Source organism: Narcine bancroftii, chromosome 2 (assembly GCF_036971445.1).
Source record: "Narcine bancroftii isolate sNarBan1 chromosome 2, sNarBan1.hap1, whole genome shotgun sequence".
Classification (NCBI taxonomy): domain Eukaryota; kingdom Metazoa; phylum Chordata; class Chondrichthyes; order Torpediniformes; family Narcinidae; genus Narcine; species Narcine bancroftii.
Genome location: NC_091470.1, coordinates 149,800,395 through 149,819,982, shown reverse-complemented (window position 1 = coordinate 149,819,982; position 19,588 = coordinate 149,800,395). Strand labels below are relative to the sequence as shown.

At 41.2% G+C, this 19,588-nt stretch overlaps 1 protein-coding gene across 4 annotated transcripts in view; it reads left to right on the top strand.

Annotated features, from left to right (window-relative positions):
• Positions 1-19,588, top strand: part of LOC138754360 (multiple epidermal growth factor-like domains protein 6) — a 294,761-nt gene that overhangs the window by 195,177 nt on the left and 79,996 nt on the right. For all 4 annotated transcript variants that reach the window (XM_069918534.1, XM_069918531.1, XM_069918533.1 and 1 more), the window contains 2 exons: positions 2,696-2,818; positions 19,072-19,197. In XM_069918534.1, the coding sequence (XP_069774635.1) occupies positions 2,696-2,818; positions 19,072-19,197 (249 nt within the window). The remainder of the gene's footprint in view (positions 1-2,695; positions 2,819-19,071; positions 19,198-19,588) is intronic.

Genomic DNA, 19,588 nt, shown 5'->3' with positions numbered 1-19,588 from the left:
TTGAAGTGCTGAGCCTTCTTTTCAAACTACTCATCTATTTGGTGAGAATTTTCCCAAAGCATCATTTGCCATATTTTAAATGCGGATATATATTTTTCAGAATGTAGGGTTAGTATAGTTGTACAATGCTCTGGGATTATTAGCTATCAACTGGATAATTCAATACATTCCATCAGCTCTGCAGTCCAAGTGGTGACTGTGATGGAGCATATGGACCCAGATCCAATGCTCAAAGAACAGAAACTCCTTCCAATTAAATACAGTTGGCACCATCGTCTAAAGTCTCTACCATTTCCTATCATCTCACTGGATGTTTCTTAGGCTAAATCAAGACCATTTGCAACTTCAGCATCATATTTGATCCTGGTTTGAACATGGTCATTGTTTCACTTATCACCAAGACCTACTAAATCACCTTTACACCCAACTATTTCTCTTAAGTGGCTTTCCAGCTTTTACTTTCTTTAAACATGACCTCAAAAATTGCATCCCCTGAAACCCCACTTACGCCATACACCTTCCACCTGAGTTGTCTGCTCACTTTTCCACCGCCAGTGGGCTTATCTCGCCTCAAACCGTACATCTTGGCACCTCACAGTTCGGCGGGCAGCAACCTCCTTTGAAGAAGACCGCAGAGCCCACCTCACTGACAAAAGACAAAGGAGGAAAAACCCAACACCCAACCCCAACCGACCAATTTTCCCCTGCAACCGCTGCAACCGTGTCTGCCTGTCCCGCATCGGACTTGTCAGCCACAAACGAGCCTGCAGCTGACGTGGACATCTACCCCCTCCATAAATCTTCGTCCGCGAAGCCAAGCCAAAGACATGCCCTACACCCTCCCTGCTTCAAGAGCAGTGATTTTTAAATTTACTCAAAGTTCAGCTCTACCCATTTCAAAAAACTTTAATAGGTGCCTCATAAGTAACTTAACTGCCATGAGGAGGGGGTAAAAGGTATGAAATATTGTCTGGACATTATGGTTGAAAAGTAACAAACAAGCAAGCTTACAATGAATGGTAGAATATTAGTAAGATGCTACATTACTCCAGGCTATTAGCTTTGTCACAGCACATACTTCATGTTAAAACCTTTCCACTAACATCAGTGGCTTGTGGCTACTCAAAACATAACCCAACATGCATTAAACTTGGAAGGCAAGTCCTGTGTTTGGCATGCTTTATATCTCTTTGGTTGGCACAGGCATCCTGTGGGATTGGGAGGAGATATCAAATGGAGTAACCTTTGTCTTTAAACCAATGTATAAATTTTGTTTGCATTTATCAATTTCTGATGAAATCTTACCAAATGAGACAAATGTGCTGTATCTGCTTTCCCTCCAAAAAATTTTTTTACCAGAGAGTGGTGCAGAGTTACTTCTGCAGCAGCTTCCAGCCTAAGTAATTCCCAGATGGATGTCAGTGGACATCCCTCTTGCCTCTGAACACATGAAATATGCTATTGTTTAGGTGCAGGACTGAGAGTGTGAGGCAGTGTTGGAGGTGCAAGCTTTGAAAAGTTAAACTAACCTTTTCCTCTTGACTCCTGTCAAAAATGTGGGACGTTATTCCACAGTGTCTGAGCTAACGCAAGACGATGTCTTTTTCTCGATTTGAAATTTTGTCTCTCTGATCTCATAACCCAAAGTGTTCAGGAATTGGAGATTACAATCCTGGGCTGTGCCTTTAAAAAGAAAATCTTGAGCACTGCACTTTAAAAAAAAAGTTTGATTAGTTTTCTTAAGCACATTAGTCTATTAGTAACAAAAATGTTATAAAATATATAGGAGAAGATGAACAGGGTACTGGACTGAGAAGGATCCTCTGCCTAATCAGGATTTGCTGCTCAAATTTCTGGACCTCAGCTAACAACAGAGAGAACTATATTACAGGCTGGCCTTCCTGGATTAGAGGGAGTAACATTTATTCATCACATAACCTGGGTCCTACAGCACTCTATAGGGTCTCAGTTCACTTGAATATGTCATTGAAGCACAGGTTTGCCATGTATCGAGTGACAGCATTATAACATCAATGCTTCAGCAGACAATCTCATTGTATGTGTTTTTACACCTCAGCCCTAGCTTGTGAATCCCTGCTGGTCCTTTACTCGCTGATTTTTGGGGGGCTACAAATCTAATCAATGTTGGTGGAATGAAGCAAACTAAATCTGTTGCTTACCCAGGTAAATGAGTACTGAGCAGTTCAAGTGAATTAGCAGAGAGGCTAATGGGATATACATCTGTACCTCCTACCGATGCTACGAGACCTGCTGGGTTCTTCCAGCATCTCTGTGTTTCCCTCACAATCACAGCATCTGCAGACGTTCGTGTTTCACTCCAAACTTCATCAACTGCTCAGATCTTATACTTAGCTGTGGATGTCTCACAGTTTGTGTCCCTAGTTATGGTTTGGAATTGATACAGGTCTGCCACTGGCACCAGTGCAGACAATCTCAAGTGCATCTTACATGGATGACAGGGTGCCACTGATAGTGATATAGCACGTGTAACTGACTACAGACCTCGCACATAGGTACATACAGTATTTGTGACTCAGTAGCAATTGAATAGATTTGGCACAGCTACAAGCTACATTGTCCTATCCAATATTCAGTGCATTATCTTCTGTACACAATGACCAATTCTCACTCTAATGACTAACAATTAATTTTATCCTCCCTCTCATCTCTGCAGATGTGGATGAGTGCCAAGTCCATAATGGTGGTTGTCAGCACAAATGCATAAATACCCAGGAATCACATTACTGTGAGTGTAAATCAGGCTTCCGACTTCACACTGATGGCCGCACTTGTATTGGTGAGTATTGCAGACTCGATACACCAATGAGTCTCTGCAGTTCTGTAAGAGGCAGTACAGCCCATTTCTGTTCATAGAATGTGGCACCTAGAATGCTACAGCATGGGTACAGGCCCTTCAGCTTACAATGTCTGTGCCAACCATGATGCTAATTACAACATCCCATATCCGTCATTTCCTCTCTGTCCATGTCTGTCTAAATACCTCTTAAACGCTGTTGTCATATCTGCTTCAACATGGTCCCCTGGCAGCATGCTCCAGGCATCTACTACTCTCTGTAAATATAAAACATGGAGCGTTAACCTTTTTTTTGAACTTTCCTCCTCTCATATTAAAGCTATGCTTTTTAGTATTTTATATTGCCATCCAGGAAAAAAGACTGACTATCTTCTCTCTCTCTCTACCTCTCATAATTATATGTACTTCCTCTCATTTTACCCTCCCCCCTCAGATTTATGCTTCATGTTGAACCTTTAAATCTGCTTGTTAGGATCCCCTTATTTTCAATATATTTAATGATTGTTTAAAGTATCATGGCCCTACCTCACAGATGGTCTGAATCAGAGGTTGGGTGTCCATCTATAGACCTAACCCCTTGCCCCATGATCCGTGCAAGTGAACCTCCCCTCTGTAAACGTGAAAATGTGGCATTACTTCATAGACAAAGGATGTACTGAGAGAGTGTGATGTGGTGAATTGGGAGCAGTTTTAATGAAGCAGAGGGACCAGCATGGATCAACTAGCCTGAAAGGATGGAGTCTGTGTTCTGAAGTTCTGTGTAATTCTTTCTGTGTGTCCTTGTTTGAAAATATTTGAAGTTGCAGGCTATGTTCAAATAATTCTGTTATTGTAGTTCAGTAGTTAAGTAATGACATTGATTCTGAATGTGTACTTTGAATTATTGCAGAGTAAACTCAATCCTCACGTCCCTTTGCCAAGGGTGATTGAGAAGGTTGTTAAGGTTCCCCCATTTATCATTGCTAAATCTGAGAGGAGCTGTGCTGAATACAATTGTACCCACTCAGAGGAAGTGAGTACAATCCCAATCAGTCTTCCCTGACATATTGAGAGCTAGTTCCTGGTGGATTGGCAGACACAACGTTGACCTACAGCCTCTGGTATTGATGTCAGGGATAGAACTAGTTGTGATTGAGGAGGAAATGCCTGGAAGATAAAATTGAGGCTGAATAAATACACAAGGTTTTAATATAATAAGAATGTATGGAAGAAACCCAGATCTAACTTTAGATCCTAATCAACCTTCTGCCTGAATCATACTGTTTCAAATGATTCAGTCTATAGAAGAGACAAGATATTGCAGATGCTGAAATCTGAAAGAACTCAATGGTCAAGTAGCATATGATTTGAACTATTGTGAGGCAACTGTTTGTATTGATTCCAGTGAGAAGCTGATGTGTGTATCAATCCTGGGTGCAAATCAATATTGGTAAGCTTATCAATCTTGGAATGAAACTGGTCTTGTGCATTGATCCTGTTTTGAAGCCAGTACATTATTAATCCCAGTGCATAGATGGGGTGTTTACTTTCTCTTGGAGTGAAGAAAGATGAGAGGAGACAATAGAGGTCTACAAGATTCTGAGAGGCATAGATGAGGTGGACAGCCAGCTCCTTTTTCTCAGGGTGGAAGTAGCAAACACCAGAGGATATATGGACCAAGTGAAGGGAGGGAATTTTAGGGGAGATATCAGGGATAAGTGTGTGCCTGCCTGGAGTGCCTTGGCAGGGATGATGGTGGAGGCTGAAACATTAGGGGCATTGAAGAGACTCTTAGGCAGGCACATAGATGGAATAAAAATAGAGGGTTATGAGGTATGGGGGGTTTAGTACTTATTTTAAAGGAATATATGGCTTGGCACAACATCGAGGGCCAAAGGGTCTGTACTGTACTGTAGTGTTTTATGTTCTAAACCTTTGAATGTAGTTTTTGTTTGATAGCGGGTTGATCTCAAGGACAATGTAAATGTGATGTGCATGTTGAATGTCACATGGTTCAGCTGGTAGCTCAAGATCTGAACTCGTGGTGTGTGGACTTAAGTCCTGGTCTCCAGAGATTACATTGGGACTGAGTCCATTTTTGGACTACAGGTCTATTGGAGGGTTGCTGACACTCAGCTGGGAGAGTGGTATGATCTCCATGTGACTGGGTTTACAGCCTGTTGTGTAAGGACAAGATGGATGAGGGATGAATGCAAAATCTTTGCCAAAGGTAAGATGCTAATCTCTGCTCAGCTTCTCTCAGTTGCTGTCCACCAAGCCTGTCTACTGATGAAAAATGCAGCAAGAATTATTATCAAGAGTGCTCGGATCCCCCTTCCCTCTCTAGCTACTAATCTCAATGTATATTTGGACTGCAGAGAGATGAAGCATGAAATTAGCTGATTCCTGTAATTGAACAGCTTCAGGAGACAAATATTTTTGACATGTTTGACTAATGAAAAGATACCTTTTGTGCAACAGGTGGGCACATTCTCAGCCACACAGTCAAAGCCTCAGGGACCAGAACATTCATGGTCCACAGGACTTGCACTCCCAGTGGACCAAAATTGGTGATGACAGATTACCTGTGAAGGGGTGGACCAAGAGAAGGAAGATTGGCTAAAATAGGTTTGCAGGCAAGGAAGCTCATTGGCTTAGAATTTAATTGCCTTCGAGGGCAGTGTGAATGGAGATGGATTTGCTACAGAGAGAATTGTGAGAACAGGCATTGCCTGGTGGATTTGTGTGTCTCTAGGAATTCAGCTGGGCACTTCTTGTCATACTTCTGAGGTTGATGCTTCTTCTGCATCAAACACGCACCATTTCCAGAGAAATTTTCCTTTAGGAATTTCGCAGGGGAAGTTTCCATGCATTGCTGGGAGTGACCATCGTGGGGTTTTCCAGAGTAATTCAGTCCTTGTAGTGCACCACTGGGCTGGGACCCCACTAAGTTCTGCTCTTACCTTCTATTCCTCAGCCCAAACTCCTGACCTCTGACCCTTCTGTCTATCTCGACCCTTTGATCTCCAAAAGCTCATTGCACTTCCAAATAATTCCCCTTGATCGAACAGAACTACCACCCCACCTCAGCCCCACCTAATTATGCCTATGATTCCAACCTCTCCCCCTTTATTCCTCGGCACCTCTGAAACTCAAAGCAGCAAACCCAAGCCTAAAATGGAGATGGCCTTTGCTGCTCCTTAACGAGCACACTAGAACTCCTGTATTCCTCTCAGGGATCTCCCGCAGGGGCCTGGAGTGAGGCGAGCAGAGAGCTTGGCTTTACACGGGGCTGGGTATATGCCATTTAACACCTCAAGCATACTGAAATTCAAAGGCTGATTCGTGAACTAAATTCGTAAACCTGCTTTTTCCTCATGTCCTTTGATAAATGTGTTTAACAAAAAATTATTGATTTTAAGATTAATATAACCAATGACCCCAGAGTCGATTGTTTTCTGGGGAAGGGAGTCCAAAACTTGTCTCACTTCCTTTGTTGAGTGTTTTCTACTTTAATTTCTGGCTCTAAGTTTTCAATAATGACCTGGAAATTCCTCAGTACTTTTTGTTATGCATGATTTGGAATAATTTGGAATTTCTAGACTCATGACTCAACAATTGGAAATATTAATTCTTTCTTTAAGTTTAAATTTGTTTATTTCGCAAAATTCCCAGTAAAGAAAAGGGTTCTTCTGCAAACAATCCAACAGGCTATTTCTAGCAGTACATATAGTCGTGTAAAGAATACAATTTACAGAGCGCAGGATTACAATGAAAATGAAGTTTGATTAGCACCAAACAAGGGCAGCATGACAGCACTATTTATGGGGTTCACACAGGTGCCTGACGGCTGTAGGGAAGAGACTGCCTTGAATCCTGTTGTTGTGCACTTTCACCCACTTAAGCCTTCTTCCCATTAGGAGGAGGGAAAAGAGAGTGTGGCTGGGCTGCGACAGGTCTTTCAGTGTGTTGGCTGCCTTTCCTAGGCAGCGTGAGATACAGATGGAATCTGTGGAGGGAAGGGAAGTTTTTGTTCTGTTCTGAGCTGCATTCACTTCATTCTGTATTTACTTTTGATGTTGATCTCACTTTACAATAGGCCACCTGTTCAGATGAGAGGACTCCACCCCAAAGTCCCCCTTTTCGAGTCATGGAATTGTACAGCACTGAAACATGCCCTCTTGCCCACTATGTCTGTTTCAAACATCAACCCCTCCATTTACTCTTATCCTACACTATCTTATTCCTCCCTGCATATTCCCATTAACTATTCCATCACCCAGCATTTTACAGTGGCCAATTAACCTACCACCTTGTTACTTCTTGGGATGTAGGAGCAAATCAGAACATCTACCACATAGATCACTACAGCACAGTACAGTCCCTTTGGCCCTCAATGTTGTGCTGACCCTTTTATTCCTTAAAAAAATTTGAAACCCTCTCTACCTCGTAACCCTCTATTTTTCTTCCATCCATGTGCCTGTCTAAGAGTCTCTTAAATGCCCCCAATCTTTCAGCCTTCATCACCATCCCTGGCAAGGCATTCCAGGCATCCACAATTCTCTGTGTAAAAAAAAACTTACCCCAATGTCTTCCCTAACTTCCTTCCCTTCACTTTGTACACGTGTCCTCTTGTGTTTGCTATTTCTGCCCTTGAAAAAAGACGGTGCTGTCCACCCTATCTTTGCCCCTCATAAACTTCTCTTCTCATTGTTCCAAAGAGAAAAGTCCCAGCTCTGACAACCTTGCCGCATAAGACATAATTTCCAATCCAGACAGCATCCTGGTAAATCTCCTCTGCACCCTCTCTATAGCTTCCACATCCTTCCTATAATAAGGTGATCAGAACTGAACACAATATTCTAAGTGTGGTCTAACCAGAGATTTGTAGAGTTGCACCATGACCTCTTGACTCTTGAACTCAATCCCCCCATTAATGAAGCCTAACATCCCAGGCCTTCTTAACTATCCTATCAACATGCACAGTGTCCTTGAGGGGATGTATGGATTTGGTCCCCAAGGCCCATCTGTTCATCCACACTCTTAAGTAACCAACTATTAACCCTGTTCTCAGCCTTCTAGTTAGTCCTTCCAAAATGCATCACCTCACACTTAGCCGATTGAACTCCATCTGCCACTTCTCTATGCAACTTTTCCCCCTGTCTATATCCTTTTGTAATCTACGACAACCTTCAGCATCATCCACATCTCCTTCAACCTTCGTTTATCTTCAAACTTTCTGACTCATCCTTATGCCTCCTTATCTAGATCATTAATAAAAATCACAAAGAGCAGGGGTCCCAGAGTTCCTTATGGAACTCCATTCGTCACTGACCTCCAGGTACTTTCCTTCCACTACTACTCTGCTTTTTACATGCAAGCCAATTTTTTATCCACACAGGTAATGTTCCATGATCCCATGCCTCATGACTTTCTGAACGAGTCCCTCATGTGGGACCTTGTCAAATGTGTTACTAAAATTTATATAGACCACATCTACTGCCCTACTCCCTTTTGTTTTGTTACCTCCTCAAAAAACTCAATTAGGCTCGTGAGGCACGACATTAGCTTCACAAAGCCATTAAATATAATCACATTAAATAACTCACGCTATAAGTATAAGTTTGTGGCTTGAGTTCTTGTTCAGTTGCAGACAGATGTTAGACAAAAGAGAGCCAGGACTGGAGAGCATTCATCATATTCCACAGTTTCTGATTTGTTTTCAAAATGGGCTGTGGGCAAAGAAAGAGCCAGGACTCTGTCATTGTCTCATCTCTGCGCCCTGTCTCTTGCGTGTCTGTGGGACATTGTGATTTTAAGATTTTGGATTAGCACTCTCCATTTCTGGGAAGGATAATCGAAGATGTCATTGTGCAAGGAGAGGCAGCGGTGGCTGAGAATTGAACTTGGGATGAACTTCCTCGATTGAACAACAATTCAAGTGCTCCTGTGCAACAGTGCTACTAGTCAATCATCAATGGTGGCAAGCTTAGATTCGTTTCTATGCAATAGGTTTTTGTCTGACTGTAATGCTGGATTTTTGCCTCACTCATGTGGATGCTAGATTGATCTAATCCTGAGATTCCCATAATTTTCATTGGACTGAATTTGCTTTGGTTAGCTTGAAATGAGATGCTTCAAGCATTCTCATGGCCCATCCTTTCCCATCTTCTCCTTTTACAATCGCTGTGGTAGTATTGTACTTGAATCTGATTTACATAATTTTATTGCAATATCAATTTCCAAAAATACTTTCCAATTTTATAATAAATATCCTGATTGATTCCTTGAATATGAACACTGTTAAAATGTTCAGTTTCAGACTCTCTGCAGTGATTCACTTACATATTTTACAAGTGATTTCTGGCTGGGTTTCCTCAAACTCTAATTGTACCAGATTGGAATGTCCTGAAATTACTGGCACTCAACTAAGCCTAAGTTTTCTGAGTTAGTGCCTTCCAGCAATGACTGTCTATTCTAAACACTGCTACCTGTATGTTCAAGAGAGAGCTGGTGATGAGTTGGGATGGGGGGGAACGGGGCTAGTGTTGGCAGAACTGAAGTACCGAGTGGGGGTAATTGGGAGGACTGGAGAGGGGAATTTCTCTGGACACTCACAGTATATCTGTTCTCCTCATGTTGCAATGGATCCATGGATCAAGGGCTTGTATAATTCAACCCCACTGGCATTTTCCTTCTGGGTTCTATATTTGAACTGTTTTGAGACCACAGAAACCAAGAAACATTTTCTCCCTTTTTGGAAAAAGTTGATATATTGCCCTGTAGAGATTTGAGCACATAATCTAGATTGACAATTCAGTATCTTACAGAGGATGTATCATATTGCTGGGTTTGTTGTCCTTTAAATAAGACTTTAAACTGCTCAAGTTGGCATAAATAATTGAATTGAATTATTTATTGATATGTGCACAAACATGCAATGTAAACTTAGTGCAGTGTATCATGCAGGCAGCTTGCAAAACATTGCCATGCACCATTTTTTTCAGACATACAGCATGGTAACAGGCCCTTTTGGCCAATGAGCCTGAGCTGCCCAATTATTCACTGGGCGCCATGATTGGTGTAGCGGTTAGCATAGTGTTTTTACAGCACCAGCAATTGGGACAAGGGTTCAAATCCTGCACTGTGTAAGGAGTTTGTACCTTTTCCCCGAGTCATCATGGGTTTTACCCAGGGGCTCTGGTTTCCTCCCACCATTTGAAACATACTGGAGGTGTAGACTAATTGAATGTAAATTGGGTGGCACAGACTCATGGGCCGAAATGGCCTGTTACCATACTGTATGTCTAAATTTATATTTTAAAATTTAGATCAAAATTACCAGTGGCTTCCCAATGGGAATCGGACAGGACTGTCACTCTAGTGATAGTACTATGACTATACTGGCTCAGGTCTGCTCTCTCTGTTTGCACGGGCCTTTGCTGCCATAGCTGCTCCTCTCACTTTCACAACTGCACTGCCTCTACTGCAGCACACTTGCCGTGCTCCCTTGCAAGTACTTTTTCTGCCTCTCCAGCAGCACCCATGTAATTATATCATAAAATATATCATTATTATTTGCTGCGTGCATCTTTGATGTAGTATTTCTACAATGCAACAGATGTATTTCACTTGATATAAAATGCTTTGACACTTCCCACAGTTGTGAATGATTCTTTCTTAGTGTGGGTTTGTTCAAGCACCTCAAACCTTGTTGGATTGGATTGTGATATTTTTTCTTCCTTTTAATCCAAATTCTGGAATTACCAGACCACTCATTTCCTGGCTTTTATTGATGTGAAAGTTCATGATGCATCTCTCTGAGCAGGAAGTGTGATTTGCTGTGAGGGGACATGAAAGGTATCAGAGAGCCATAAGACTCACACTTCCTCTCCGAAAAGATGTTGTCACTAAATCCCTAGAAAGCTCAATCCAGCATTCCCACAATCGTTTGATCACCCATATCCCAGGTTCAAACAAGCTTGAAACCCTTTCCAGAGGCATGCAGCCTCAGTTCCCCATAAACTCAACTGAAAAGGGACAGTGGTACCCACAGCATTTGGGAAAGAAAATTCCAGATTAATCATGATCTGTGTGGTTCAACATTGCCTGAGTTTATTCCTCTTTCAAGGTTTATGCTCATTATTTTTGATATCTGACACCCACCAAACAATAGCCAGCCCACTCCCACCATCGCAAATGGTTTCTTCTGCCTATCTCTGGGCTCTAGTCAAACATCAACTTTTCAACCTATCATCCAAAATATAAAAACTGACTTGAGCCAATCTTTAATTAATTCTCTTAGATACAGCATAATAAAATAGAAATAGTGATTCAATTGTTCTCCTCCCTCTGCCCCAACCTCTGCTGGAAAGGGCACTTTATCTCTTCTCAAGTGGGATGGCCAAAACTCAACAGAGATTTCCAAATTGGGTGTATCTGAGACTGTGCACTGAAGCATAATTTAGTTTGCTTTGCAATTGAGAAAAGGCCCATGTACTTTTGTAGACCAAGAGCTCCAACTATTGTGAATGGGAGGAATGATGAAAATTGGATTCACCCAACCACAGCAGAAACCTTCCTATTCCATCTGCCATTTAGAATCGCAAATAAGTTTTTATTTGGCTTGGCCACAACTTTCCAGAGCAATGCTATGTTCTCACTTCATAATACTTGACACATTATAAAGTAAAGGTTAATAAATGACAGCCCTCTTAGAACAAAGCAATTCAAGGCAAAACAACATTTACCAAGACCACAAATTCCTGATTATCTCTCAGATTTTCAGGACAAATAAATTCCTGTGGGTGTACTGTATTTGGACCAAATAATGCAGGAAATCAGTGCATTGGGCTTAGATAAAGATTAAATTTCCATACATACAAGTCACTTAATGAGAGCACAGTAGTATGTGTGGAATAATAAATAACATCTGTGCACAATGAATGGCTCATACTGATTGAGTATTAATAAAGTTGAGTGCCTGGAGTATCACAAATCAACACAAGAAGGCTGAGTACCTTCTGATCACAAATGGAGACTCTGGTCTAAGTCTCTGAGCTAACTGGAAGCAGAAGAGGTAAATCTCATCATTGTCTTGCAGAGAGAGGAGAATTGGGTAGCAGCATCCTCGCAGAAAGAGCAGGCAACCCTGGCTGGGAGCTGACACTAGCTGTGAAGTCTACACCCCAACTGAAATATACAGGGCAACATTTAGGAGATGTTGACAACTGAAATGTGAGTGTGAGAATCTAGCAAAGAAGCAAGGAGTACTATATGAAATAAAGTCAATCTGCTTAAAAAATAAATTTGGAAGCTAAGAGTCCAGATTAACCTTGAAGTGAAGCTGTTGGAGTGTGTAGCTGTTGATAAGCTGGGACAGTGCACACCAAGGTAGTTTGGTAAAACTCATACATATATTTGTAAATGCTGTCTTGTCAAACAATTTCATTTGAAAACCTTTATTTATTTTACAGAGACAATAATAATATTCATCTGGGCTTTGTAGCCCTGTGGTCAGTGAGTCATGCTGGTTGAGTGACTGAGATGTTTAGCTCAATATGGCAGACATTTCATCCCATACCAACCTTCCTTCGTGGAACATTGGATGTTCTCCATATGCTTTTTCTCTGTCAAAGTTTTGGAATTTCACTTGACTGTGAAGGTGGCATCTTATGAAACATGGTGGGATACAGCTGGAGCCCAGGGCTAGAGTAAACATGAAAGAAACAACAGTCTGTTCTCACACAAACAGTCACAATGTCCAGAATAGATCAGATTATTTCCTGGGAAGAAATCTGCTTTATCTTACTGAATCTTAAATTTTTCTGGTCCTTGCCAATCACGCTTATTTGTTATTTCTTTAGCTCAACAAAATGACTGCTTTTCTTGTTATTATATAGCCATTATGATATTTTTGTCAGTAACAATTAGCTGGTTATTTGTCTTGCAGAAGTTGCCAGCTATTTGTTTTAATTTTTTAATTAAAATTGTATAAGTGTGGCACAGTTAGGGTAGCGGTTAATGTGATGCTATTACAGTACCAGTGATGCAGGTTCAAATCTGGCGCTGTCCTTAAGGGGTTTGTTCATTCTTCCCATGTCTGTGTGGGTTTCCTCTAAAGTAACCATTTAGCTAACTTTAGTAGAAGGAAATAAGGATTTGCATTATATAATTCAGGTTGTCCAAAGCACTTCACAGCCATCAAAGTGTCATTTTTAGCGCGTTGTCTGTATTATAACCAGGAGAAATGGAAATCAATCTGCACAGAGCAAGCTTGTGACATTGGTCAAGTAGACTGTTTTGGTTAGGTTAATTGAGAGAAGAATATTGGCCAAAATGTCAGGAACCCCTCCAGCATACACTGCAAAGAACACATGGGTCATCAGCTTAATGTTTCTTCCACAAAGCAGCCTCCTCTTAGAAGTGTATTTGGTGGCCAGCCCAAACCTTTATACTCAATGTTCCAGATCAGGGCTTCAACCCCCAAACTTTATATAAAGGATCTGAATTACAGGTAAGATGTACAGAATGTGTATGGAACCTTGGTTTTCAAGAGATATTGAGACCCTGGTTAAGAAGAAGAAGAACGTGACGCACAAAATCAGTGAACTGGTGCGGACTCGAACGGCCAACATGGCCTGTTTCCGCTCCATAAATGGTTATATGGTTATATGGTTTTGCAGAGGTGAGAGAACTATCTATTGAGCCACAGCCCAACCTTAGAGATGAAGCTATTTTTAAGTTGTTATAGAAAAGAGGACTGATCTCTCTACTTTACAGGAGGGAAAGAGAGCAGGGGGAAGGAAAATGTTATTTCTTTTTCTACACTATGTTGCATATTCATATATGAATTATCCGTGCTTCTATATCTACTTGTATTGTCAGCTTCCTTGAGAATGAAAAGTTGACCAAGTTTGAACATAATTTGGTCACAGAATGTTGAAACAAAAGATAGGTTTCACAGTTTAAAATTAAATGGAGGTTCCAATATATCGGAAATAAAAGACAATATTTTGTCTTAAGATTATAAATATTTACCTGACTGACAAATGCTCTTCCTGCTTGTGTCTGGTGCACCAGGTTGATATACCTGGTGAGTTTACGTTTCTGTGCTGAAAGCTTTAAGGAGTTACTAAATAAATCTGACAAGATTTAACACTTTGCAATAATAGGAATATAGGGCCATATTATACAAAAGATAGTTGTTTATTTCCTAATTAAAGAAATGGTTTCAGAAAATAAGTCTAAACAGTATGAGTTTTACAACTAAATTTGAATTACGAGAAATATTTACTGAGTGGTTCTTAAATCCTGAGTTGGCTGGTTTGATTATCCTCAACCCATCAACAGAAAGAGCAAGTTTGGACCACAACACAAAGAACCACGAGCAAATGAGGATGATTTAGCCCAGCTCCACCTGAACCCCATCCAGCTGTTTAGGTTTCCAATCTATTCAGAGGTGAGTGTCTGGCTGGGTGCACTCCTCCCCATCCACAATTACCTGTGGGCAGCAACTAGGTCTCCAAAGCTAGTTCCTGATCAAGGCCTCCGGTTTTGCAAATGTCAAAACCGAATCTGATAATCACAAACATTGAAAATATGCAAAAAGTTTCATCACATTGAAAAATATTTTACAATTTTCTTAAATATATGAAGACAAAAAAAATACTTCTTAAACAATGTCACTAACACAGCCATCTCTCTCCCTCTCTCATTTTTATATGTATATAGATATATATGTGTGTGTGTGTGTGTGTGTGTGTGTGTGTGTGTGTGTGTGTGTGTGTGTGTGTGTGTGTAACTACCCTTTTCCCATTCCTCAATTCCACCCAAATAGCCTCACTGGACAAGCCCTCTAATCTATCCTGCCTTACTTAGCACCACTGTAATATTTTCTCTGACAAGCAATGCAACACCACCCCCTCTTGCCCTTCCGATTCTATCACACCTAAAGCAATGAAAGTTGTATGTGAGTGGGAAAGGAAGGTTGAGAGTCATTGCTGTAGACCCAGTTGTTACAAAGGACCTGCCAAACTTCCTTGTGCAGCAGTATAATTATACACAGTTTCCTCTCACATATCTAAAGTAAAATATCCAAATTGTTGACAGTAATTCTCACTCTTGATTATGGACTGGTGAATAGTTCTTTCTCACTTGGAAAAAAAGTTAGCCTGTAGGAAAGTGCCATAGAATCAAGTTACCTGCTAAATTGTCATGTCAATCCTTAGCAAATGGAGGATGGTTGGATAGTGTGAGGAAACCTGAAGTTTGAAGATGGTGAGAAAAATGGAATTTACCTGAAGCCTTCCACAATTAGGGTACTAGTTCAGTTTGATGATTTTTCATTGGATCTAGGAAAGGAGCTGCTCTAACTTTTCCGAAATGCATTTTTGATGCAAATATTAATGCTTTCTTTCTCCACAGAGATTGCCCAATGTGCTGAATTTTTACAGCATTTTATTTCTGATCTCCAGCATCTGCAACATTTTACTTTTGTAGAAATTACAGTTGCTGAAATGCATGTTCTGGACTTGAATCTTCCCTACTGTTGGAACAGAGGCATTAACACATTCCAAACCAATAGGTTAGTGATGCTTTAAAAATAGCCAAAACATTCAGTTTGATATAACATTCATTCAATAGCTGCCGTTAGTAACCTATTGTGTTCTGAGTGAATTGCTTCCCATCTCAAACCTGGGAAGTAAAGGTGAACTCATTTTTTTTGACATACAACACAGTAACGGGCCCTTTTTTGGCCAGGAGCCCGTATCACCCAAATACACGCAATGAAAGTGTTACTCCGGTACGTTTTGAATAGTGGGAGGAAACTGGAGGAAACCCACATAGACACGGGGAAAGTGTACAAACTCCTTGCAGACAGTGCAGGGTTCGAACCCTGGACCCAGTCGCTGGTGCTGTAACAGCATTGCGGTAACCACTATGCTATTCGTGCTGCCCATTGAAGGAGTGCTCCCAGTTCTGAGCCCGACATAAAGTGGGCACAGACTGGAGAGTTTGTGCTATTGTTCCAACTGTAATCTGGGTATCTTCCTTGAGTGCAGGTTCAGTGAGTTCACTGTATGCTTTCTCTGTACCTGCTCTGGTGACCCACTGGCTAAGCTCAGCATTTGGCAATTCAGCAAGGCCACATAGCATCGTGAGGTCAACAAATTTTGATTCCTGCACCCTAGCGAGAGTCTGTGCCATCAGGAGAGAAGAGAAAACTGGGAACAGATTTCCAAGGAAAACGATTTCCATCTGTCTTTATTTAACAGGAGGCAGCTTTGTTTGTAAACGACACAAATTTATTACACAAATGGCAGATGCTTGGCTAGATTTGAAAGAGATCTGGTTAGCATCCAATCAAAACTGCTGCAGCTGAACTGGTCAATAATCATTTAATTGATTACAGTTTCTGTCTTGAATCCCATCCACAATCCACTTATTCCCTTTGCAGCTGTACTATATTGAGGCAGTCCTGCTACTGAGTTCCATATAATTCTGGAATGACCTGGTATGGAAGAGATTACAAAGGAAGCTGTAGCAGTGGGCCAATGTAAAGTTTTAATGCTATTGTGTTAGCTACTGTCTTATAAAGGCCTTGATGTGTTCTCAGACCCAATGTGCATTAACATTGAGAAGTCATTTTCCCATGGAGTGTTACCAATTTTGTTGGTTCAGGGGTCAGATAAAAGGGACTAGTGAGATGTATTCATGTGCACACCCATCCTCCTGGACAATGCTCTTGATTGGCTTATTGAGGGAAAAAGTTCCATGCATGACATTCAGTAACCTTGGTGAGCAAGAAGAAAAAACTTGAATGTCTTGTGCTTGTCACTATCTGAGCACACCCCCCCAAGCCCTTTACAGCCAATTGGGCCCCAGTGAAGCCCAGGCACTAGATTCCTCGGCAGCCAAATTGAACTTGGCAGTCTTTTTTTTAAAGTATGAATTCATTTTATGGGTCTGGACATTTCTTGAAGTAGTAGCTCTTATGGCCCATCCCTAACACTCTTGAGAAGGTGGTGCTGAGCTGCTATAGAGCAGGGAAACAGGCCCTTTGGCCCAAATCTGTCAATCAAATTGCCAATCTAAGATTCCCATTTGACTACTTTTGGCCTATGTCCCTCATCCTTTCAAGTTCAGGTACCTCTCCGATGTCTTTTAAATTGCATAATTTAACCAGCCTTTACCACTTCCTCTTGCAGCTCATTCCATAAACCCATCATCCTCTGTGCGTGTAAAAAAAATAAAGTTCCATAAGGGTCCTTTTAAATATTTCTCCCCTGTGGGGGGCGATCTCTGTACCTGCAGGAAGACCACCTAAGGGGCTGACTCAACCCGGCTGGCTGCCAATCAGCCATCCTGAATATCGATCTGAGCTGGCCCCTCCTGAGCTAGTCGCACGGGGAGACACCAAGGCATGAATTGGTGTTCAGACTTTTACTGGAATAAAGCCTGTTGTCCAGTCTTTCGAGTTTTGTGCTTGCTTGCTGCTACCTCAGCTCATCACATCCCCTCACCTTAAACCTATGTCCTTTAGTTTTTGACTTTCCTACATTGGGCAAAGGCTCTTTAAAGTGAATGATGAGCTTTATCTATGCCCCTGATAATTTTGTACATTTCCAGAAGGTAACTCCTCAGCCTTCTACACTCCAGTGAAAAAGGTCCTAGCCTATCCACCCTCTCCTTATAACTTAAGCCCTCCAGTCTTGATAAAAGACATACAGGGTTCATAGGCCTACTGGTCACATTTGTGTATTTGAGCGGTACGGGCTGGAAGGGCCTGTTATTGTGCTCTATCTCTAACTATAAACACCCTTGTGAATATTTTTGCATATTTTTAGTTTAATGACAACGTTCCCATAGCAAGGCAACAAGAATTGCATGCAGTTTTCGAAATAATGTCTCTCAAATGTCTTGACAAGCTGCAACATGATGGCTCAATTTGTGTACTCAGTGCCATGATAGATGAAGGAAACTGTGCCAAACACCCTATCTACCTGCATCACCCTTTTCAGGGAACTATGTATCTGTACCCTGGGTGTTTTTGTCCAACAGCACTCGACTATTTACTGTATATGTTCTGCCCTGGTTTGACTTAACAGAATGCAACACCTCGCACTTATCTGAAGAAAGCTCCACCTGCCATTCCTTGGCCTACTGACTCAGTTGATCAAGATCTCTTTGTTAACTTGGTAACATTCCACATATTGACTATACCACAACTTTAGTATCACCTGCCAACTTACAAATTTCAAGTTCTTAGAAATAAATAGCACTAACAAACTCCCAATCAACCACAATGATGATACAACCAATTGGAACCAAGAAAGTGCACCAAAGACCATACGTTCTCAGAAGTCTGAGGAAATTTGGCAAGTCTCTTACCAATTTTACATATGCTCCATGTGTATCATAGCTTGGTCGGAGATTTCCTCTGCCACTGCACTTTGCAGTTGTAAATGCAGCTCAGTCTATCATACAAACCAACCTCCCCTCCATTGAATCCATCTATATCTCTGGCTGTCTCAGAAAAGCTGATAGACATTAAAGGACCTATTCCTCCCCAGTCATACTTTCTTCTCTTCCCTTCTGTCAGGCGGAAGATACATATGGTTGAAGGCATGAAGCTCCGGATTCAAGGATGTTTTCTTGTTTGCTGATATTAGATTTAAATTGATCCCTCACTGTCAGAAGATGACACCCTTGCCCTGTTTTTAATTTTACTTTTCTCTATATTTTGGGTTACTTGACTCATTGTAGCACAACTCTCGACACCATTGTTTATTTACTCTACTATTATAACTACGCATCTTGCCATATGGGTTGACTAGCCAGGAAACTTTTTAACTGTATCTTGATACATATGACAATAAACAAATCGGTTGTTGATCCCTGGAGTGTTCCTTTGTGGATGGTTACACGGTGCTGTTAGGAATGTGACATTGCAGAATACAGTATTTTAGAGGTGAAAAGATGAGGATTTTGACAGAAGTTATGGTAAGAAGCTGTTATTGAATGGATGATCAGAGTGAGTCAGGAGAGAACCTGTGTTTTCCAACATGCAGCTCTTATCCTTGCACTCTACTGAAAGGAAGGAACAAAAAGCAAAGCAGTCAAAGAAGGGAAAGGTTGAAGGAAAATTAGAAAATGATTCAGAGCACTAATGACAAGGATAATATTCACCAAGATGTGTGAGAATAACTTGATGTACTACACACATTTTCAGGGAGGTGCTTTTAATCTTCTAGGCATTAACACATGTTCAATTGGAAATGGAGGCTGTGAGCATAACTGTGTTCAATTGTCAATCGCACACTTCCAATGTAGATGTCAGCACAACTACCAACTCAAAGAGGATGGAAAACACTGCGAGTGTGAGTATCCAGGGTTTGGTGGGAGGGAGAGGACTACCTGTTGTACCCTTCTGTACCTGCACTCATAATAAATCTTGTGAAGAGACTCCACTGAATTTCTCCATCCAGACAACCAATTTATGTTGCCTGATCAGAATTACTAAACTCCCAATACTAATAAAAGGCCTAGAAAATGTTCCATTTTGGGTTTTTTTTGCATTAGCATGGATTTGCTGATCACCCTATTGTTCTTTCCGAAGGCTGAGAATTTTAGTTGTGGGGTTCCAAGAAGTGCCTTGTCAGATTTTTGTGTGCAATGCTGAGTTGGAATTAAATCACAAGATTCTGTAGACCCTGTGGTTGAAGTTAAAAACACAAAATGCTGGAGAAGCTCAACAGATCAAACAGTGTC